General features: G+C 49.3%; 1 protein-coding gene across 1 annotated transcript in view; it reads right to left on the bottom strand.

Moving 5' to 3' along the window:
* Positions 1-23,353, bottom strand: part of LOC136945361 (ERC protein 2-like) — an 86,672-nt gene that overhangs the window by 62,416 nt on the left and 903 nt on the right. The window contains exons 3-8 of the mRNA XM_067239131.1: positions 23,081-23,227; positions 19,243-19,347; positions 18,619-18,876; positions 12,329-12,403; positions 9,998-10,153; positions 6,164-6,331 (exon numbers count right to left, since the gene is read on the bottom strand). Coding sequence (XP_067095232.1) covers positions 6,164-6,331; positions 9,998-10,153; positions 12,329-12,403; positions 18,619-18,876; positions 19,243-19,347; positions 23,081-23,227 — 909 coding nt within the window. The remainder of the gene's footprint in view (positions 1-6,163; positions 6,332-9,997; positions 10,154-12,328; positions 12,404-18,618; positions 18,877-19,242; positions 19,348-23,080; positions 23,228-23,353) is intronic.

Genomic DNA, 23,353 nt, shown 5'->3' with positions numbered 1-23,353 from the left:
GGGTAGAGACTCAATAAGGAGTCAGTTTAGACTCAGTTTAGACTCAGTAAGGCCTCAGTAAACATTATATAAACTAGGCTCTTCTTGGCTGGTCTGTGTAGCCTACTTACACAGATGTTCTGGAGATTACAGTGTAATCGGAACTCTGTTAAATCTTACCTCCTCTGAAAAAAGCAACAAGCCACCTATGTATGAGACACAGGGCTTGCGTACACATTTTTAGTCCATTACCTTTTATTGAGAACATTCAAAAAGAAGGTTTATAAAGTGAGTTGAACTGAAGAAAGTTAAAACTGAGGATATGTGCGTTTCTGATGAGTAGATCTTGATAATGCTACAGACCACTGTGGGAGGTATTCAGCTCCCCATGGCTCAGGACTGACAGCATAAGGCAGCTATTAAGGAATATTTATTTGAATGAATCTGTTGTAAAATTAAATGGATTATTCTGGTTTACAAGGTAGTTTTTCACAAATTGCGGTTGTATATTTTCTCTTAGTTCTACAAGTGGTGGGAGTGGAGGGAGGGAGGGAGGGAGGGAGGGAGGGAGGGAGGGAGGGAGGGAGGGAGGGAGGGAGGGAGGGAGGGAGGGAGGGAGGGAGGGAGGGAGGGAGGGAGGGAGGGAGGGAGGGAGGGAGGGAGGGAGGGAGGGAGGGAGGGAGGGAGGGAGGGAGGAAACAGATGACAGGAAGAGACCATCTGTGTTACTATTGCAGTGGGAGTCCTACCTTTGACACTTCATCAAAGAGGTCGAGTATGAATGACCGCATTCAACCACTGGCTTAAGTGTTCTGCAGTCGAGATGGGCCAGGTGTGTTCCAGCCCAGCCCAGGGGTGAGCTCACTCTGCACACGTAGTCAGGCATATCACTGGACGCCTACAGGCCAGGGCTGGGCTGGCCACTGTGGCTGTCTCAGGACCCCTGATCTTGACTCACACTTTTGGCAAACCCAGGTGTCTCCACACACACACTACAGATTTCCTCCACACCTGAAGTGACCAATTAGACATGATGTCAGAGGGGTTTGGAGTGATCTGAGCGGTGATCTGAGCGGTGATCTGAGCGGTGATCTGAGCGGATATGAGGGCTGTCTGTTTCCCGGGGCCAGGGCGGGCCTGCTCTGAGGAGATGTGTCAGCAGAGCAGCCAGGCTCCGACCAGGAGGGAGGTCTGGACCGGATCTCAGGGACAGAGGGGGAGACCAGGGATGGCCAGCCCTCACTGTACTGGAAGGCGGTAGGACAGAGATCCTAGCTCAAGCTCATCACACACACCCAGAAACACACACATACACATGCCCCGATACACACACACACGCACAGGCAACAGTCACCCACACATGCACACCCACCCAAACACGCACCAAGGCATGCACACACACACACGCTTGGCAACCCAGATGTCTGCCCACAGGCACTGAGACAAGAGCAGGGAAGGATCGCACACAGACAAGACTACAGCCACCCACACAGACACACACACACTTGCTTTCTGAATCAGCTTTAAATGCTTGCACTGAGTAAACACCCATCAGTCAACGATTCCGCATTTTTTTATGCCAGGTTGGGTTTTCTATCTCAGTGAAATCAAGCTGCACCCTACATTAAGGTAAGCAGCTAGAGGAGCAGTTCTACTTTCTTAAGCTGCAGCGGATGGATTCTCTCTACTAAACTCTTAAATATAACCACAGAATGGCCTCATCCTTTATTAAGAACTCATTTATCATCATTACAGCTTCCATCGGAGAGATAACATTCCCCCACCAAGAACACACACACACGTACACGCACACACCACGCGCACACACACACAAAGCGAAAGACACTACAGGCGTTCTCGCTCATTAACACTTGTTCCCTCTTTGATTATTTTTCCTGATCATTCCAAGCCCTCAGGGCCAGTTACTACGTCCTGTTTTCAGCATGTGGAAAACAGAGCCAGTCACATAGATACGGTGCATCCAATTTTTTTTCTGTTTGTCTGTATGCCGGCATCATCCAGAAACATCACACACACACACACACACACACACAAAAACACACAGCATACTATAAACAGGCAGACTGACACGTATAAGTGTGTCCGTTCATGCGTGTGTGTAGAAAACCAAACATGAGAAAGGGGTTTTCCCTGGGGACCTCTTCCGGAGTGTTCCCCTGGGACGTTAAGTCTCTCTGGATGTTTGGGACCAACAGCAGTCCTCTATTAAAGTTCATGACTGTAATTCTTAAAGGGCCGGCAGCACATTAGAAGCGTCTGAGAGGGAAGCCATGTTGACCTGCAGGTGATTTATGAGGGATGAATGACTGCTCCTCTCTCTTCTCTCCTCCGGTCCTGTTTTTCTCTCCGTCAGCCTTCCTCAGTCTACCACGGTGTAACCCCCCACTCTTCATACCGCCTCACATGGCGTTTTAGATTTCACATCATAGCAAGAAACTTCATCATCATCAGTAAAGATAGTTGAGTAGAGGGAAAACATTGTCAGTATCAAAATATGTCCTTCAGACTCCCTGAGCAGTAAAACACACTGTTACTGTGCACTGTACGCTACACTACACTAGTCTAATTTACTGTACGTATGTACATGACAACCACACTGTATTATATCAAGATGCAAGCCCGAGTATGAGCCATGCGAATGTGTGTGTGTGCGTGCGTGTGTGTTTATGTTGATTTTTGAGAACTTGGGTCTGAAATTGCTACCACATGTCAACAGAGGGCTAAGTGATGCACACTGGCCCTCAGAGAGGCCAGATGAAGCTGAGAGAGACCCTCAGGCAAAAATAAACAGAAGAGAGGAGGGTAGGAGAGGGGAGAGGGGAGGGGAGGAGAGGAGGAGGGGAGGAGGGGAGAAGAGGAGGAGGGGAGGGGAGAGGAGGAGGGGAGGAGGGGAGGAGAGGAGGAGGGGAGGAGGGGAGGGGAGGAGGGGAAGAGAGGAGGAGGGGAGGAGGGGAGGGGAGGGGAGGGGAGAGGAGAGGAGGAGGGGAGGAGGGGAGGGGAGGGGAGAGGAGGAGAGGAGAGGATGGGAGAGGAGGAGGGGAGCTGACTGACAGTGCCTTGAAGGGTCATATCTGAATGTGCTCTCCTCCTCTCCTCTCCTCTGCTCTGCTCTCCTCCTCTCCTATCCTCTCCTCTGCTCTGCTCTGCTCTGCTCTGCTCTCCTCCCCTCTCCTCTCCTCTCCTCTCCTCTCCTCTCCTCCCCTCCCATCCCCTCCTCGCCTCTCCTCTCCTCCTCTGCAGAGGAGTGAAAACCACACACCTGCTACCTAAATATCATCATGCCCCGGTCACTTGATGTTACCTAATGTCAGCTGCTGTTATCTCCTCTGGTGTCCCAGTGTCCTGTATGTGTATGTGGGCATGGTGTGTGTGTGTTTGCGCTCGCGCATGTTTACTTCTCACTCTGTGTAAACCATTAAATATCTCCTCCTCCCTCTGACCCCTATAACTCGTCTTTATGGGTTTTCCACATGGTCTCTCCAGAACACGCGGGGTCTTTACTTTGGACTGCGCCATGTTTGTTCTGGGGGGCTCTGCTAGCGCCGTGTCCCAAACCACACGGACGCAACCAGGGAACACGGGCCGGGCCCCAGGACTGGTGACAGCGGTCAAACGGGTTCAGATGAGGTCATCGTCTGCTTCGAAAACCGACGGTTCAAATCAGGGTCGTGGCAAAGTCATGCCAGGTCAGGGTGGTCAGCTAAATGAGACGTTTGGGTGCCTTTCCAGATTTCAGTGCTCTGTTTGTGGCGACTGTTTGAACCTTTTCAGTGCTGACTACTTCTCACCTGCAGGACAATGGCCTGCAGGTGAGAAAGAGACAGAGCAGAAGAGAGAGAGTGAGAAAGAGAGAGAGGGAGAGAGAGAGAGGGAGAGACAGAGGAGAAAAAGAAAGGGAAGGAGAGTGAGAGAGAGAGCTTCAGAAGCGGGGGAGGGAGACAGGAACAGAGCTCAGCGGGGTTCAGGCCGTGCGGTGGAGAGTCCACAGCTCCTTCACGACTCACTACCTCTCCAGGACATCCATCAGAGAGAGAGAGCAGAGGACCATCCAGGAATCAGGAGAGGAACCAGGAGAGGAACAAGGACAGGAACCAGGAGAGCAACCAAGGGAGAGGAACCGGGAGAGGAACAAGGAAAGCAAGGGAGAGGAACCACGAGAGGAACAAGGAGAGCAAGGGAGAGGAACCAGGAGAGGAACCAGGAGAGGAACCAAATCATAAAACGGGTGATGTTCCATGAAAACTGAACTCCCTCATTCAGAGTTACATACATGTCTTCTCTTTATCTAATATCTCTTTATGCTTTCAAACAGACAAAAACAGATAATATTCCAGAAAAAGGAACTTATTCATCTCCATTTAAAAGCTAGAGTTGGTAGTATGGCAACTTTAGTGCACGCTACCACAGTGAATCCGTGTCAGCCCAACTTCCTGTCACTCTCCCATTGGCTGGTTAAATATGTAGGGAGGCCTGTTATAGGTTACCTGATCGGGGGTGTATCATTTCACCACTCTGCTCTCCTGAGGATAGGGTGACACCAAGCTATTAAAGGGTTACATTACTGCTGGTATTAACTGCAAAATGCTTTCACACAGATCACATGCAGACACACACACACATCATTTTTCAAATTTTCCAGTAATCGAGAGATGGATTCAATCAGCCCTCTTTAGAGAGCTGTCCTGAGCTTGGACTGACACATAAATGCCCTTCCATTCTCTCATCCCTCTCTCGCACACTGCCTCCTCTGTTCCCAGCCCTGCTCCTCTTTTGTTTCCAACATGAAGGCTATTCAAGAGTGGATCTCTGGAAGACACACACACAAGTAGATGTATACACACACATATAAACATACAGTACATATACACACACACTCAACTATACACACACACACAGTGTGCAAATGTAGGGGGGGGGGGAATCAGGGATGGGAAAGGAAACAAGACGGGCAAAGAGAGACGGAGGGAAGGAAGGAGGGAGGGGAAAGATGGAGGGGTAACATCGTCATGGTAACGAGGAGGCGGGTGCTGGAGGAGAGCGGGAGGGGGGGCGGAGGGGGTCAGAGTCCGAGGCACACCGTGAGAAAGCCTGTCGTCTCCGCCTGGCTGAGTGACAGAGGTGGAGGAGGAATGCAGGGGGGGGGGGGGGCGGGGCTGTGGTTTTGGTGAGGGGGCGGGCGGGGGGGGGGGGGGGGCAGTTGGGGGGGTAAAGAGCTCCACCACTTTACAGGCTCATCCTTTAGCCACTTAACCCTCCTTAACTCTCCTAGTCAGGAAACCCAAGCCTTCCCCGGGCCAGGAGGCACATGCCACATCAAGGAGAGCAGAGCACAGAGGGCCGGAGACGAGCGCACTGCAATCGGGACTGACAGGCTGTGTGTGTGTGTGTGTTGTGTGTGTCTGTATGTTTGGGTGTGCGTGCGTGTGTGTGTGCGTGTGTAGGAATGGCAGATCCAGTTACGAGGGCTCCTATGCCAGCATCTTGGAGGAAGAGAGGAGATGGCCATGTCAGGATAGTGTCGAGTGTCAGGTGTGTTGTGCTCTGTTATACATTAACCCTTCTAAGACACACACACACACTCCCATAGACACACACACATACTCATACATAAACACACAGAGAACAAACTCCATGCACACTGACACACACCACCCAGAAAATGCCAATTTCTTGAGTGAGATATATTCCCCTTACCCATGGGCCAAACATTCTTTGCACATGTACAGACAATTAGACCTAATTTTGGCCCAAATTGCTTCCTGTAATGAAGAGTGGACATCGTTAGTGAGACGCTCCTCCACTGCTCAACATGAAGCCGTCTAAAGTATTGGTTCCAAACTCTAGAGAAGTTTGCAGAAAAATGCTAACCGCCACCCTCCCCACACACACACACACACACACACACACTAACACACCCCCTACCACCCCCTATGGCTGTGTGACTGATAAAATCATTAGACCCACAGAGTTCAGAACTTCAAAAGACAGAGATGAAAACGCTGCCAGTTTCTATCTGCCTCTCTCCCTGGCGGGGCGAGTTAGTCGGCAGGATACCCATTTAGAGAGAGAGAGAGAGAGAGAGAGAGAGAGAGAGAGAGAGAGAGAGAACAATAATGTGTGTGTCTGTGTGTATGTACTTTGTGTGTGTGTGTGTTAGACTCACCTCAGTCTGCAGCGTGGATGATCGCTGCTCCTTGGCGTTAAGAGACTCCTTCAGCACGTCAATGTGTTGTTTGCAATCCGAATTCTGATTGGTCAACGTCTCCAGCTTGGTCTGCAAGGCCTGCATGTCCGATTCTTTCTTGTTCAGTTCCTGCTTCTGTTGGTCTATCTGTAGATTACACAGCACACACGCACACACACAGCGTTAGCAAACAGGCTAGCATCCCTGAATGGATATGAACCAACCCCACACACGCACACACACAGCGTTAGCAAACAGGCTAGCATCCCTGAATGGATATGAACCAACCCCACACACGCACACACACAGCGTTAGCAAACAGGCTAGCATCCCTGAATGGATATGAACCAACCCCACACACGCACACACACAGCGTTAGCAAACAGGCTAGCATCCCTGAATGGATATGAACCAACCCCACACACGCACACACACAGCGTTAGCAAACAGGCTAGCATCCCTGAATGGATATGAACCAACCCCACACACGCACACACACAGCGTTAGCAAACAGGCTAGCATCCATGAATGGATATGAACCAACCCCTTCAGACCTGGTGAACACAGCATGCAGGTCCCTCTGCTTGAGCGCACACCCACACACGGTACCAAGCATGCACCCTGCAGGCCACAGTGGAGCCACCTTCAGCCGGATACCTCCTATATCTCCTCTGATGCTCAGTTTAGGGAGTGGGAAAGACCAAGTAGAAGAGGTCTGTGTTCCTGTTGCTCCTCATGCTCACAGTGAGGGTGTTCTCATCACACACTCCCTGAACAGAACCAAAGGTCGAGAAATACTGAAATACGGGTAAAACCTACTCAGATGGATGATCTTACAGATCGTACAGATACCGTACAAAACAACTCGCATTCGAATGATTACAAATATATGGTTTTAGGACAACTCATGATAGAGTTGATCGATTGAACTGATCCTTTCTGATTACCCTGAGATGGTATTCAGTCTAATGCAAAGATCTGGAGGCAGACATATTAGTATGATCTTGGATTCCTCTGATGTAATGTAGGATTTCCTCTGTATCATAGCTGTGAAGGTGCCCCAAAAATGCTCTTCTGTGCAACACAGTCAGCCCTAGTCTTGTCCAGTCCCAGTCCTGCCACTGGCCCCTGTGAAGCCCCTGCAAAGCCTCTCCGGAGACCCTGTAGAGCCCCTGCATCCCAACAGCCAACTGGAGAGCAGGAGAAACACTCAGAGGAAGAACAAGAGTTATGAGGGGGCAATGCTACACTCTGATATCTGGCAGGCTGTTGATTGGTTTAGAAATGGTGCAACTGAAGGGAAAAGATTTGCAAGACCAGCACCGAAAACCACAAAGGAAATCAAATGGGCCATTTGTGTAAGTGTGTATGTTTGTGTGTGTGTGTGTTTGTGTATGTGTGTACGTGCAGGGGGAAGGGGGGGTTCTGACCCCATGTTCTTTTTTTTTCTGTCTTTTCGAGAGGGTTCGGTATGTGCAGGAGATTATCATCTGCGTTCACTGGTGCCAAAAAATTCAAGAGGCTGATTTGGAGGGAAGATTTCTTAATTGTGGCGCTCGACAAAAGAACACGTCATGAAAGGGAAAATTCTGAGCCAGAACTGGACCAATAAGGAGAGGAGAAGAAGAGGACAGGACTAGCACGTGGACTAGCGAGTGAAAGAAGAACTGTAGAAGAAGAAAAGTAGAGACGGGAGATGCAGCAGGTGAGTGATAGAACTGAAGACAGAGGAGAGTGAAAGAGAGCGAGGGAGGAGGCATGAGAGGGAGTACTTCTGGGCGGTGTGCTATCCAAGGTTGCTGGTAGAGGAGGAGGGTGGGGTCTAAGTGGCGTGGGGGGGCAGCCCTGGAAGACACTGGGACACTGGACGAGAGTTTGTCCTGAAGAAACAAAAACACAAGAACACAACAACCGCTAAGCTAGGTGAAACTGCTGACTAACAGCCCTCCAGAGACTAAACACTTGGGTTTGAAGACGTGTTTACAAATGGCTGAGTGAAACAGGCTTTGCAGGAATGAATAAACATTCCGGTTTTTCAGTTAAATAATACAAGAGATCTTTCTGACTGACTCTAGAAAATGAATGGCCAGGATGCCCCTTTTAAATCTTTGGATGACTCAACTCTCCTTTAAACCAACAAATGATTTTAATACATTTAAAGTCAACACTTTAGATGTACAATGATTACTTTGTTACTACAAAAGCTTATTTAGTACAACTATGTAGTTACATAGGAATAGCCATGTAATTACATTAGTTTAAACCCTAACTGATGTTCTTCCCACTGGGACAACAGACCAAACACCTGAAAGGGATGATGGAAAACCAGAGAGGCCTGGGACTCCTGTCCTCCTCCTCCTCTCCTCTTCTCAACTCATTCCGCCCCTCCACCCCCCGTGTTCAGCACCACCCTGGCCTGGTGCTGAAAGAACAGCCCCCTGGAAGATACTGCAGACGACAGATGCCATGAGAGAGACGTGACTGTGGCAGTGTGTGTGTGTGTGTGTGTGTGTAGCTGACATATGGGTCAGACAAAAATGAAGTACCTGAGAGGGTCCACCTCATTATGGTATATCCGTGTGCATGTGTGTGTGTGTATGAGTGAGTGTATGTGTGTGCGTATACGCTTGCAGAAAGACGAGGCCTCCGAGACCAAACCCTAGCCGTCACAGTGATGTATATCATTCCAGAACGTTCCAGTGAGGAGAGAGCTCTTTCCTCTGCTGTTGTAAGCTCACGGTCATCTGTCAAGGCTCCATTCATAAAAACATCCTTTTGTGATTGCATCAGGAACTTCCCCAATGCATTGACAAATGGGGCTTACAAAGAGCGCCATTAACTAACCAAAGAGAAACATTCTCACATGAAACGCTACTCGACGAGCCTGGCCATCACAGACACTCAGACAGAGCTATGAAGTCTATGAAACCCTACACCTCACTGTCAAACACACCCTCTGCACAGGCTACATCTACCTATTCATCTACATGTGTGTGTGTGTGTGTGTGTGTGTGTGTGTGTGTGTGTGTGTACAAGTGTGTATGTGTTTGTATGTGTGTGTGTGTGCTCGCACTACTTATGAATAAACCAACATAGAGCTACAGAACTTCAGGGCAGACGAAACCTGACCCGGGTGCTGTGAAATGCCAGCTTCCTGCTGGCCAAAGGAAGTGAGGTAAAGTGACACCCTTTATCGTCAGGGGATACCAGTTTGTTCCATCAGGACAATCACACCAAGCAGGAAGTGCATCAGAGAGCTGTGTAACGGCAAGACTGAATCAACGTGTCTCTAATCCTGTGGGGTTATAGCTCAGTGGTAGACCATTTGACTGCAAAGCAAGATGTTCCAGGTTCAAATCCCCCTTTAGGATAAAAGCGTTGTTGTTGAGACTGCATTTGGGTCATGGCAAACAGGTCTCACAGTTCTGAGCAGAACACCTTTACAGAACCACAGCATGAACATGAACACTTAAGAATGCGACAAGGAGAAAACAGTAGGCAAAACACCTTCAAATCAACCAGACTAAAGCCATGCAGCGAAAGCCTATTCCCATGACCTTCCTCCTTCACAAACATGCAGAGGAGAGCAGCACACACACAGAGAGAACGTGAACTTCAAGTCATAATTCTTGTTCCGCTAAACACAACCATGCACTGCGCAGTCCCTTTGAAGTTCCACATTGTCCTGTAAGAACTCGGGAGTCGCGAGGTGCCGTTTCAAAAAGCATGCACACACGCAGCAGAGATCTGAGGAGAAGGACCCGAGGAGCTCACACGCATGCCGGAGCAGAAGAACCACCCGGAATGTTCTACCTTGGTCTTCATGAACTTGGAGTGGCTTTTGTAGAGCTCCACGTGCTTCAGCTCCTCGTGGCGGTCGTCTGGGTGGAGCAGGCCGCCCGTCTTTAACATCTGGACCTCGTCCTCCAGGTCTCTGATGTTCCGCTCCAGGGAGGAGATCTTGGTGTCCTGCACCAAACCACCACCAGGAGAAGCCACAGATGTCACACACTGTCAGAGAGGCTCTCTCTCTCTGACACTCTGTCGTCGTTGATGTAAACCCGGTTTGTGTTCTAGGGTTTTCCGTGGGGATCTTAGCATGCCTGGAGCTACCTATAAACAGCTATCCACTCAATGGTTTGTTTTGAATGGTCATGCGGAGTCAAGAGGAGTTTTGGTGGATACGGTTTCGAAAGACAAGTCATGCGTTGCAAAGGAGGTGGGGACAGAGAAAGAAGACGACTTTGTGACACAGCATTTACCTGAAAGCAGCAAAGGGAACAAGGATAGTCATGGGGTCAAGAGGGCTAAGCTAACCAGCTAAAATGACACTTTCCTGTAGGTCTAGGGTCCAGTACATAGATGCTAACGTGAGCACTGCACATGATAGTTTGTTACTAGTTGGACCACCCGTAGGTCGTGTATCTAAATGCTGTTGCCAACCACCGTAATGAATCTGAGCTGAGCTGTTGCTTGTAATAGACAAGCGAATTCTTCTGCCTTCTTTAGCAGTGTAAACTGAGGCCTCCTGTATGCAATACTGTAATGCAGTATTGCATTACAGTGCGGCCTCTGGAACAGATCACTAGGTACACCATCCTGAGTGCATTTGTACTGTATACAGTATGTTTTTGTTTTTTTCCTGTCTATGAGGGAATGGAGCAGGGCACGTCCCTGAAGTTGTTCTGCTCCATAGGACCAGACATACATGGAACGGTAACCCTTGGAGGAGAGGCACTGGTAATTGAATAAATGGAAGCAGGCTGTATGATGCCATGAGGCAGAGACCACAGGCAGAAGGCAAGCATCTGACCTTTATTATATCCCCTGACATCAACGCCCCCACCCCTCCCGGCACACACTATACGCAGGCCACAGTTATTCATAGGAATAATTGTGAGAGGAGAGGAGGGAAGGGGAGATGAGAGGAGAACAGAGGAGAGGGAAGAAGAGTCATTCAAAACGGCCACTCTTACTGTACCTGCCAGATAACATCAGGATCAAAACAGAAAGGGGGCGCTGTCGTCTGAAATCACACGACAAACATACACAATTCAGCACAGTACAAAACCCACACACGCACAGCATCACAACACAACTGACACACAACAGCACACTTTTAAACGTACAACGTGACAACATATAATTAGCTCAATAACAGACACACACACACGTTAAACTATCCCTCTTCTTGTATCTGTGTACATGCCTCTGCCTGACTGTGTCTGGCTATGTGTCTAGCTCTGGAATGCTACGATGCACCAGTGAAATACAGTTTCAAGCAGACCCAAGCAAGCATGCCTTTACAACACTGCACACATTCTATTCTAACACATGCAGTTTGCTAATGGGTGGACAAATCACAGAGGGTGTGTGAAAAATAACTGTGGTTTAGCAGTAAAACATCCACGTTTGTGGAAACGTGTGCTGACTGCATGTATGCGTGTGTGTGTGTGTGTGTGCATGTATGCGTGTGTGTGTGCGTATGTGCATGTGTGCGTATGTGTGTGCGCGTGCACGTGCGCGCGCGTGTGCACACATGCGGAGTGCATTTTTCACAGCTTCCACTCACTTCAAAGAGTCAGGATGAGAGAGAAAGCTTCCATATGTGACATTTGAAACAAATTGAGTAAGTGTTCAACTCTGCATGGACCAATATGGACCCTGGGAATGGCCTCTGTACACACTTGACATGTGTGTGTTTGTACAGTATGTTTGTGTGTGTGTGTGTGTGTTTGGACAGTATGTTTGTGTGAGTGTGTGTGCGAATGTGCGAATGTTTGCAATTAGATCCTTCCTGAATTTGATGGTAGAATAAGCCATGCTCTCCTTACACTAGAATGATTATCAATAATTGACAAGGTTTCTGTATGAAACTGATATCACAGTCTGGATGAACTACTGACCTGTAGTACAATAAAGTAGGACAGATCTGTGTGCAGATTCTAGATCAGTGGCAGGTCAACGGATAACATATTCTTGATCATACCAGTATCGATCAATAATGAATTCTGAATTTTGGTGTGTGTGTATGGGTTGTTGAGCGGGCAGGCTGTGTGTGTGTGTGTGTGTGTGTGTGAGTGTATCGGTATGGGACAAGCTGAGGATAGCATGTAGTGGGCTGCTCTGAGGTGTGAGGCCTACCTTCATATCAATGACAGTCTGCAGGGCCTTGGTCTTGGTCGGGTCTGCTTGGAGCTGGTTCCTCCTGTGCAACTCCTGAGGAGGAACACGGTAGAAGTAAGCCTGACGATTCATCATCTTCTCACCACCTCTCTATCTCTCTCTATCTCTCTCTCTCTCTCACACACACACACACACACGCTGGAAAGTCACTAGCTCTCTCTTCTCTGCAGCTACTGTATGGATCTCTTCCTGTCTCGCTCTGTTCCAGAGACTTCTGTCTTTGTCTCTGTGAGGCGCACTCTCCTCCTCCAGCTTCTTCTGCTCCTACGTCTCCCTGAGCGACCGTAAGCCCTCGTTAGAGCTGCTGCAGCTAGGGTGCCTGACTGAAGCTACTCGTGCTACAATCTCTCAATGTTCTGTCTCTCTTGCCATCCCCCTCTCTGTCGTTCTCTCTATGTCTAACACACTAAAGCTCTCGCTTAGCAACACTTTCTGCAAGCACATGCGCTATCGCCAAGCTTCGACTATTAATAATTGATGTCAACACTGACACATAAGATGGTGTCCACATGCACCAGTTCAAAGAACAGTATATACTTGTCCCGGGAAGTAATCTATTTGATTAATATGCTCGTATAAAATAGTGAAAAAGACAACTACTGTTGTCAAAAGTGAAAAAGAAAGTATTATGGGTTGTCTAAACCAAGTTATCACAGTACGTTTAGTCTCCCACAAGAACTAGAACAACAACTAGTGTCTATGTAAGGAAGCCAGAGTTTAAGTTCTGAAAGCTAGAGGCTACAAGCTAGAGGCTACAAGCTAGAGGCTACAAGCTAGAGGCTACAAGCTAGAGGCTACAAGCTAGAGGCAGGGCTGGGCGATATGGCCAATATTTTTTTTCACAATAACTTTTTACATCGATCGATGTCCATTATTATCACAATGGGGCCTAAATATTTAATAATAACAATTTACAGTTTTAAAAGTATTCTCTTTAGACAGAACCTCTAAAGAAACCAGGTTAATTCGTATGCTTCCTATCAGCAAGGCACCAGGGAGTCAGGTGGCTGAGCGGTTAGAGAATCGGGCTAGTAACCAGAAGGTCGCTGGTTCGATTCCTGGCCCATGCCACATGACGTTGTGTCCTTGGGTAAGGCACTTCACACTACTTGCCTCGGGGGAATGTCCCTGTACTTACTGTAAGTCGCTCTGGATAAGAGCGTCTGCTAAAATGACTAAATGTAAATACTATTATCTCACACTACTCAGTGGATGAGTGTGCTTGCGATGCGCATTGCCTACTACTGTAGATAAGCCTATGTATTACTATTAGCAAACTATTCCCCCAGTTTTTAGTAGTAGCCTAAGTAGACATGAAAAGTGTCAAAATGTTCATCTCGTTACCGATTGCGTTACTTTTGTTTTCTGTTGCACGGTTTATGAATATTCAAGTTTTTGTGGCTAAATATTTACCACCAGGCAGGTGGAATTTTTTAATTTGCTAAACGATTGTATTATTGTAGTATTTTTGTAGGTAAAGAAAAACGGATAACAAAATAACTGTATCAAAAATACATCTCATAAACGTATCATCGTTATCGTGGAAGATTTTCTTGTGTAGATTTTTAGAAGCTAGAGGCTGGAGGCTAGAAGCTAGAGACTGGAGCTAGAGGCTGGAGGCTAGAAGCTAGAGACTGGAGGCTAGAAGCTAGAGGCTGGAGGCTAGAAGCTAGAGGCTGGAGACTAGAAGCTAGAGGCTGGAGGCTAGAAGCTAGAAGCTGGAGGGGGAAAGGCTATAATATACAAGCTTAATGCTAGAAGCAAAATAATGTAATTTTATGCAGAAGGCAGGAGGCTGGAGATCATGACTCTACCTTCAAGCCGCTGCTTGACGATGAACACCGCCTCTTTGCCCAATGGGATAGACAGACATGGAGGAGACCCAATGACAGGATGATCAGAATATCAGACAGAATGACATAAGGAAAAACATCAGACGATCATTAGCAGGAACATACACACACACCGACACACGCACACATTCTGATGCATTAAAGCATCGTATCAAACACATCCACTATGGGTGTGTTTGTGTGTTTGTGTGTGTGTGTGTGTGTGGGTGTGGGTGTGTGTGTGTGTGTGTGTGTGTGTGTGTGTGTGTGTGTGTGTGTGTGTGTGTGTGTGTGTGTGGGTGGGTGTATGGGCACAATAACAACACACTATCCTAGAGTGTGTATGAGTGTGTGTGTGTACTTCTTTGCTGTGTGTGTGGAGTGGCGAAACATAGATGGTTAATGTGTGTCCATGTGCGTGTGCTCTCTCCTCATAAAGACATCATAAGGGTGTCTACGTTTCAATGCTGCCCCACTAAAGGGAAATGAAGTCATCAAAGACAGCGAGTCATCAAAGCGTCTCTCTCTCTCCATATGTGTCAAAGCGCTGGGCATATGGAATGAATAGGATCAAAAGTAACTTTATATCAATGACTGCCAGGATCCCCAAACAAAGGAAATGGTCGAAAGGTTCAACTACAGCCCCGAGGCACTGGTGTCACATTCATCACACACACAGAGAAGCACACACTGACCAATCAGAAACCCAGATGGAGGAGGGGAAAAACACTGCCCTGAGCTTTGTATATTTTCTTAAAGGTCTAGCCCCCAGTGTACAAATAGTGTGTGAGTCTATCAAGTCATTGACTTTTAAGCGTGCTTTCAAAAGGACAGAGACTGTGTGAAACGGCCAGAGTTGGACAGAGCACCCTGGATGGATGGATGGATGGATGGAGGAGGCGAAAAGAGGGAGAGGGGAAGAGGAGGAGTGTAATTTTGTCCCGATAAACTTTTTCCGCTCAAACATTCTGTGGGATCAGCAGAGTGTGTCGGGTATGCAGTGCCCTGGGTGTGTGCGCTTTGGTGTTTGTGTTGTGTGCGTGTTGTGTGTGTGTGTCTGTGGCGAGGAGGAGGTGGTGGTGGTGGTGGGGGGGGGGGGGGGGGTTAATGACAGTTGAGAAGGTTTGTTAGTGGAGGTTCGGGCCAGCGAATCAGAAGACAGCTTCTAAAGAGCCCAACAAGCCTTTGACCAATTACACTAACCACATCAGATAGCCTATCAGCCTGCAGCTTAGACAGGGATGTGAGTGTACATGTGTGTTGTGTGTGTGTGTGTGTGGGGGGGGGGGGGCAGAGGAGAGGAGAGGAGAGGAGGGGAGGGATAACTCCAAGACCATACTACAGTCAACCTTAGCTAAACCGTCTCCAAATACACAACAGCCTTCATGCCCAACAACACTCCTCTAATTGGCTGACAGTCTCTTTTCCCCTTGGTTCTACTAGTATAGTGTCAGTATGTATATGAGTGTTTCCATGCAAGCTTTTGTGTGACTGAAAGTGAATCTATGGGTTGGTGTGCGAGCGTCGTGTGCATGCATGACTGCGAGTGTGCACATGTAAGTGTTTGCGTGTGGGTATGGATGTGTGTGTCTGGGTGTTAACGTGTGTGTGCGCCTGGTTTGTGTGTATGTGTCTGGGTGTGTATGTGCGTCTGGGGTGTGTGTGTGTGTGCGTCTGGGGTGTGTGTGTCTGGGAGTGTTTGTGCGTCTGGGGGGTATGTGTGTGTGTGCGTCTGGGGGGTGTGTGTGTGTGTATGTGCGTCTGTGTGTGTGTGTCTGGGTGTGTATGTGCGTCTGGGGTGTGTGTGTGTGTGTGCGTCTGGGGTGTGTGTGTGTGTGTATGTGTGTCTGGGTGTGTGTGTCTGGGTGTGTATGTGCGTCTGGGGTGTGTGTGTGTGTGCAGCGGCCTCCTAAAGCTCATTTCTCTGCCACTGGCAGCAGGTCAGGGTTGGGCAGGAACAGGCCAGTGGAGCGGTTGTTATTACTGGGTCTTTTGGGAGCAGGCGGCAGGGGAGAGTCGATTAGGCCCAGATTTATGCCTCCGACTTTGTGTGTGTGCGTTGGCGTGGGTGTGTATGTGTGGGTGGGTGTGTGGATGTGCGTGCGTGCGATTGTGTTCTTTTTAGACCGCTTTTGGCCTCCCGTCAGTCAACACTGGGCTCTTGAAATGTTTCTCTGGCAGGCTCACGAGCCATATCTTGTGGTGTACTGCCCCTCAGTGGACAACACTGGTGCTGCACATTGTACGTTGGAGGCACAGGGACGGCTATCCGAAGGATCAAACAACTGTACAAGCAGACACACACACAGTACCCTGACACAGGTCCTTAGCAGGTCGACTAATGAGACAGAGACAGAAAGAAATGGATGGAAGACAAGAGAGAGAGAACGGCCCTGCAACTTCTTCTCTGAAGGCCTGCAGAACATCCTGTGCTAATACAGCCACATCCACCCTTACACTACCCTCTGACCTAGACCACAAACACCCACAGTGAGCATCCAGGGAATTCCAAATTAGGAAAATAAGATAATATAAACAAAAAACGAGGTGCTAATTTCACTTGATACAGGTCAACAGCAGCTACAGGAACCCTCTTCCTCCCCCCCCTCCCTCTCCCCCTCTCCCCCTCTCTCCCTCTCTCCCTCTCTCTCTCTACCCTCAACCCTTGTCTGAAGAGGAAAATTAAAGGTGCAGGGAGGGATAAATTAGAGGTATTTATTATCCTGTCCTAAAGCAAACAGGGCAGGTAATTTCAAGGGGAGTAATGGCAACAGTAATCTGAGGCAGTTGGAGCTGGTTTCCGTTGAAAGTAATCAAATGAACAGAGAGTAGCCACTCCCCTAATAACAAGCCTCCATGCCACAGTCACCCCGCCCCTGCTAACGATGACAAGTGTAAGTGTAAGGCTAAATTACTGCATTCCGGCTTGACTCATGGTGCCTATACTTAGGCTACCTAGCTATCTTACCGCTCCATACAGCCACTCATGGTGAACATGGTGTTTGCACGCACACACGCACGCACGCACACACACACACTCTCACAGGCTCTCCTTCAGCCCATCTGCAGGCTCAGACGTGCAGAGGAAGACAACAGTCCCTCTCTTCTCAATCAGGGCGGTCCGCATGTTTTCCCTCATTAATCACAGATTAATATTCATCCAAACAAACCCTGTTTTTCTACCCAAGAAAAACAGTCCCTCTCCCTCTCTCTCTCTCTCCCGCTCTCATACCTTCTATGTAGCACGCCCAGTGTCTCTGCTAAGCTGATGGACAGTTATAAATATCTTGGTAGTGAGAGTGTGTACTCACCTTCTACACACGCTGAAAACCAAGCTCCCCGCCCCCCCCACACCCACACACACTCACACACACACACACACTCACGTGCACACACAGATACACACACACTCCTGTTGTAGCGTCCAAGCATGGGCCCAAACCCCCACGCTCGCAGCTCCGAGTTGCCGCGGTTACCAAACCCTCTGGCAAGGGGAAATATCCCATCAGCCACTGCAACAGGTTACAGGGCGTGTCCTGGTGTAAGGCTCTATAAGCTGGTCACATACGTGTCAAACCCCCCCCCCACACACACACACACACACACACACACCACAATAGCGCTAAACAAACGTAAACTACACTCAATCAAAGTTGTAAACACAAGCACACCCTCAGTGACAGCACTGGGTCAGAAATTAAAGACTAAGAAGATTTAGGAGTTAAAAATAAACATGGCAGGAGCCAGGAGACGAGAGCTGTCTATTCCCAGCCCTCAGTCGGCACACACACACACACACACACACACACCACACACCACACACCACACGCACACTGGGTAGGATAGCCTGATTGTGAGGAGTCTGAATCCCAGCATACAGGCTTGTCTAGAACCCGTACGGACCATAGAAGAACCTTTAGAAAACAATTCCATGAACCACGAGGTTCCAAACGACAGCATGCTGAGCTGGAGAGGATCCTATTTAAAAGCTGTTCTATTATTCTCTTTACTCTCTTTAACACTCACACACACACACACGTGCACACACACGTGCACACAGGCAGGAACAGTGCGAGAGCGTAGTAAGGAGTGCAGGCTTAAATCTCTCTCTGCACTAATCTGACCCATTGATAAGACCTGCTGAGCTGATCACTACAACCAAATCAGCTTTCTGCTTTCACACGCTGATGAACACACACACACACAATTACTGAGTCTGGGTTGTGGGTGGGATGTTGACCATGTATTTACAAGCAAGCTCCAGTAGGGGGTGTTATGAAATTCAAAATACTTTCTTAAAGGGAAACTATCGGCTTTACCAAAACGCACACACACACACACACACACACAGATCAAACGTATCTTAAGAAAAGAGGCATATACATGTAATATGTATGGATGTAATGTGACACACACCTCTCTCAGGTGAAGATTCTCCTCCTCCAGATGGCCGAGCTCCTCCGTGGCCATGGAGACGACCCCTGGCCTCTGTCCCCTGCCCCCCTGCAGCATCTCCAGCAGCCTCTGGATGGACTCGTCCCTGGCCCCCAGGGTCTGCTTCTGGGAGTCAATCCTCAGCTCCATCTCCTCCATGGTCCTCCTCAGGAGGGAGAGCTCCTTCGCCTGCCGCTCGTGCTCCGACTGCAGGTGACTGAAATTCTCCTCCGTGAGGTCCTTGGGAGGGGGCGAGGAGGAGCCATCGCACCCGGGGACCTGGCAGGGGCTGCGGGGGTGAGCGGGGCTGGAGCTGGGGCCTGGGTGTCCGGGGCTGTACAGGTGGCTGGAGCTGCCCCGAGGCCCAGCGACCAAGGTGCTGGCTGGGCTGTGCCTCTGCCCGGGGACGGAGACGCCGTAGCCCGGACTGGTGGTCTGGATGTCTGCTTGGTGGTGTCTGGAGTTGTAGGTGTTGCTGGGGCTCTGTCTGGGGCTCTGCCTGGAGCCGGGGCTGGGGCTGTGGCTGGTGCCCAGGCCAGCAGGGCTGTGTCTGGGGCTGTGGACGGGACTGAAGCCCCCCCGACACTCCTGCTGGTGGGGGTCCACCTGGAGGTCCCTGTGAGAGCTGGAGGCCTCCTGCTGCAGACGGCTGTTCTGCTCCCTGTGGGCCCTCAGCTCCTCTTGGAGCTCTGCCACAGAGAGCAGGAGATGCTGGGGGAGGAGAGGAGAGGAGGAGAGGAGAGGAGAGGAGGGGAGAGGAGGGGAAAGGAGAGGAGAGGAGGGGAGAGGAGGGGAGAGGCGAGGAGGGGAGGAGAGTAGAGGAGGGGAGAGGAGGGGAGAGGCGAGGAGGGGAGGAGAGGAGGAGAGGAGAGGAGAGGAGAGGAGGAGAGAGGAGAGGAGAGAGCTCTTCATTATGGATGAAATTCCAAGTTACCAAAGTAGTCCGACATATGGAGCAGACCAGACAGATCATAGATACTAGTAGGCATACTGACAAACACCTGTTATCCACACCATATGTGTGTTGCAAAATAAATAATTTTACATTCAAGAAAAAACTGATTTGTAAGAATGTTGATTGTTGACCAATTGTTCAGTACCAATAAATATCCACTAGGTGGCTGCCTCAAGCAGGTGCCTGCACCTGAACATAAATGTAAGCTTCACCAGTCCTGGTCCAGACACAGTATAGACAATGTAAAGCTGCTTTTAATCCTATCATGCATGATCCTCTTATGTCCTCTGTGTAAAACTACTAGTTTTGGCCATGAGAGCTTTAATATTTTGCACAGCTGTGTGGGAAATAGCTTGCAGTGACCTTGGAAGAAAACAAAGACCTTTTCTTCGTTTGAGCTTGTTTAGGACTTGAGATGACACACCACTAGAAACCATGGAGACGACGACCAAATCAGAACAGTCCAAACCTGTTCCTGGAGACAAGCTCTAAAACTAGGTTTACCCAGTTTGACCCCAAACCCCAAAGCTTCAACGCCAGTAGACAGGAGTGAAAACAGACGCCCAAACACAGCAAACAAAGCCTGACTGGAGGACATCTCAACAGGTCGTCCATCTGTGCCACCACCTCCGACGTCCCTCTGACTACACAGCTGAAACGCTGGCAAGACAGCCCGGGCTCCAAGGACAAGACGTGTTGAGAGGTGGGAGGTGATGTTTGAAATCCATAATAGATTCAACCGGCAAAACAGAGAATGTTTAATGAGGCCAGACGAGGACGAGGACGAGGTGCTCCTCTCAGAGCGAGGAGGTGCTCGCTCCTCTCAGAGCGAGGAGGCGCTCCTCTCAGAGCGAGGAGGCGCTCGCTCCTCTCAGAGCGAGGAGGCGCTCGCTCCTCTCAGAGCGAGGAGGCGCTCGCTCCTCTCAGAGCGAGGAGGCGCTCGCTCCTCTCAGAGCGAGGAGGCGCTCGCTCCTCTCAGAGCGAGGAGGCACTCCTCTCCGAGCGAGGAGGCACGCACAGACACGGAGACCACGATGCGTCAGGTCGCGTGTGTGGGCGTCTGCCGCGCTTTCTGTCTCGTCTCTTCATCCCTCTCCGTCTCACACGCGCGTGTCAAACCACAAACACACATAACAAACACACACACACTTACACACGCACACTGACCACACAGACGAGCAGATGGTTAAGGCCAAAAACAGACCGGAGGTCAAGACTTGGTAGATGAAGGAAAAGGTGACATTGTTATGCTAATGTGGCAGAAGGTGTCATCTGCTGCCAGAACCCCCTCCCCCCCCCCCTCTGCCCAGGAGGGGCAGGCAGAGCAGGAAGTGAAAGGAGGAGGTGGAACAATAGAGGATACCTAAAGAGATAGAGGGAGAATGAAAGGGTGTGGAGAGGGGAGCCAATGCACTGTGCGAACGTGTGACATGTTATGGTACGGGAACAGGATCAAAGAGATCAATGATAATGTGGAGAAACCCAAGAGACTGACTGTACACAACCTGTGAAGTGATCAATAATCAGAGCTGAGCTGTGGCTGTTAATGATTACGGCTGAATGATCCTCCAATGGGAGGTTGGAGGTGTGCGTGCGTGTGTGTGTGTTTGTGCGAGTGTGCACATGCATACATGCGTAGGAGTTAATGATTCTAGCCCCTATAATCACCAGAGCAGTACTGTATGCGTTTAGTAGAGAAGACAGTAATGTCCCTCAGAACACACCCAGTAACCTCCATATGTAACCATTCTGACTCTCCCCCAGTGTCTAATACCATAATCCTCTTAAGGTCAGGCACTTATTGCATGCTACGTTTTAGTTTTGCTGTTTTACATGTCTTTTTTCTTTGCAAACAGCAAATCCAGCTCATCGCAAGTGTGCAATTTGACCAACTTCTCATTCATAAGGTCCATCCCAGGACAGCATTAACTAACCAAACTAAGCATTTAGTCATTTAGCAGACGCTCTTATCCAGAGCAGTGAACTATTCAAATAAAATGATTACATGTTTTCATTATTAAGGTTTGTATTTCTGTACGTATGTACCTAGTTATTCATTTGACTAACCTAAGATATGTATCTATGATCCATTGTACTCATGTACTCATTCAAACTACATAAGCAGAGCCAATGACAGACTCGTCGCCTTATTCAGAGGGCTAAGGACCCCCCTGTACCATATGCTGTCTCTGGCCTCCACCCAGAACGAAGACACTGAGTGTGTTTGTGTGAAAGTGAGAGACAGAGACTGATACAAAGACAGATGCAAAGGGACTAAAGGGCAGAGGAGCACAAGGCAGACGCAGAGATAGAGGCAGAGGCAGAGACAGAAGTACCTTTAAAGGCAGAAGCAGATAGAGGCAGAGACAGAGACAGAGACAGAGGCAGAGACAGAGATAGAGGCAGAGGCAGAGGCAGAGACAGAAGTACCTTTAAAGGCAGAAGCAGATAGAGGCAGAGGCAGAGACAGAAGTACCTTTAAAGGCAGAAGCGGATAGAGGCAGAGGCAGAGACAGAGGCAGAGACAGAAGTACCTTTAAAGGCAGAAGCAGATAGAGGCAGAGGCAGAGACAGAGGCAGAGACAGAGGCAAAAGTACCTTTAAAGGCAGAAGCAGATAGAGGCAGAGGCAGAGACAGAGGCAGAGACAGAGGCAAAAGTACCTTTAAAGGCAGAAGCAGATAGAGGCAGAGGCAGAGACAGAGGCAGAGACAGAAGTACCTTTAAAGGCAGAAGCAGATAGAGGCAGAGGCAGAGACAGAGGCAGAGACAGAGACAAAAGTACCTTTAAAGGCAGAAGCAGATAGAGGCAGAGGCAGAGACAGAGGCAGAAGTACCTTTAAAGGCAGAAGCAGATAGAGGCAGAGGCAGAGACAGAGACAGAAGTACCTTTAAAGGCAGAAGCAGATAGAGGCAGAGACAGAGGCAGAGACAGAAGCAAAAGTACCTTTAAAGGCAGAAGCAGATAGAGGCAGAGGCAGAGATAGAAGCAGAGACAGAAACAAAGATGTAACAGAGACAGAGACAGACAGAGATGCACCTCAGATAACCCCAGAGAGACGGAGCGAGGACGAGCCTCCAGTAGCTGAGCATGATTGAAGCTTGTCTTTGTTCCCTTTCAACGCCAAGTCACTTAGTATTAGCAGCCCTGTGCTCGCATCACAACTGTAGGAAATCACTGACAACCTTGAGGGGGATTACAAAGTACGAAGGCAGAAGTGCTTCAGACAAAGCACTCAAAGGAATGTGTATTAATGGTAACTTTATTAAGAACAGCACTATAGTGCACACCCTGAGGGCTCAAGGCTTCTGTGGGCCCTATGTCTACACCACTGACAGGAGTATTTAACAACCATGGAAGTGTGTCAAGAATTGAGTGTGCTTGTGTGTGTGTCTACAAACAGCACACAGCTGTCTTGCTCTGTGCTATGGCTGTGGTTGTGGTGAAATAAGGGGTTCACAGAGAACACATAGACACTGGTGGACTCACCTGGGTCTCATCCGGGTTGGTCCTGTACTGGTCCTTCAGTATGGAGGTGCGTCCACCCTCCTCCTTCCTCATCCCCCTCTCTCTCTTCACCTCTGGGCTCCAAAAGTTCACACTGTTGATAGAGGAGCCCATCCTCCCATCCCTGCCCTCCCTCACCTCCCTGCCCTCCCTCACCTCCCTGCCCTCCCTCACCTCCCTCACCTCCCTGCCCTCCCTCACCTCCCTGCCCTCCCTCACCTCCCTGCCCTCCCTCACCTCCCTCCCATCCCTCAC

This window comes from Osmerus mordax, chromosome 7, assembly GCF_038355195.1.
Source record: "Osmerus mordax isolate fOsmMor3 chromosome 7, fOsmMor3.pri, whole genome shotgun sequence".
Lineage (NCBI taxonomy): Eukaryota > Metazoa > Chordata > Actinopteri > Osmeriformes > Osmeridae > Osmerus > Osmerus mordax.
Note: the sequence above shows the minus strand (reverse complement) of the source record. Positions and strands in the feature narration are given on the sequence as shown.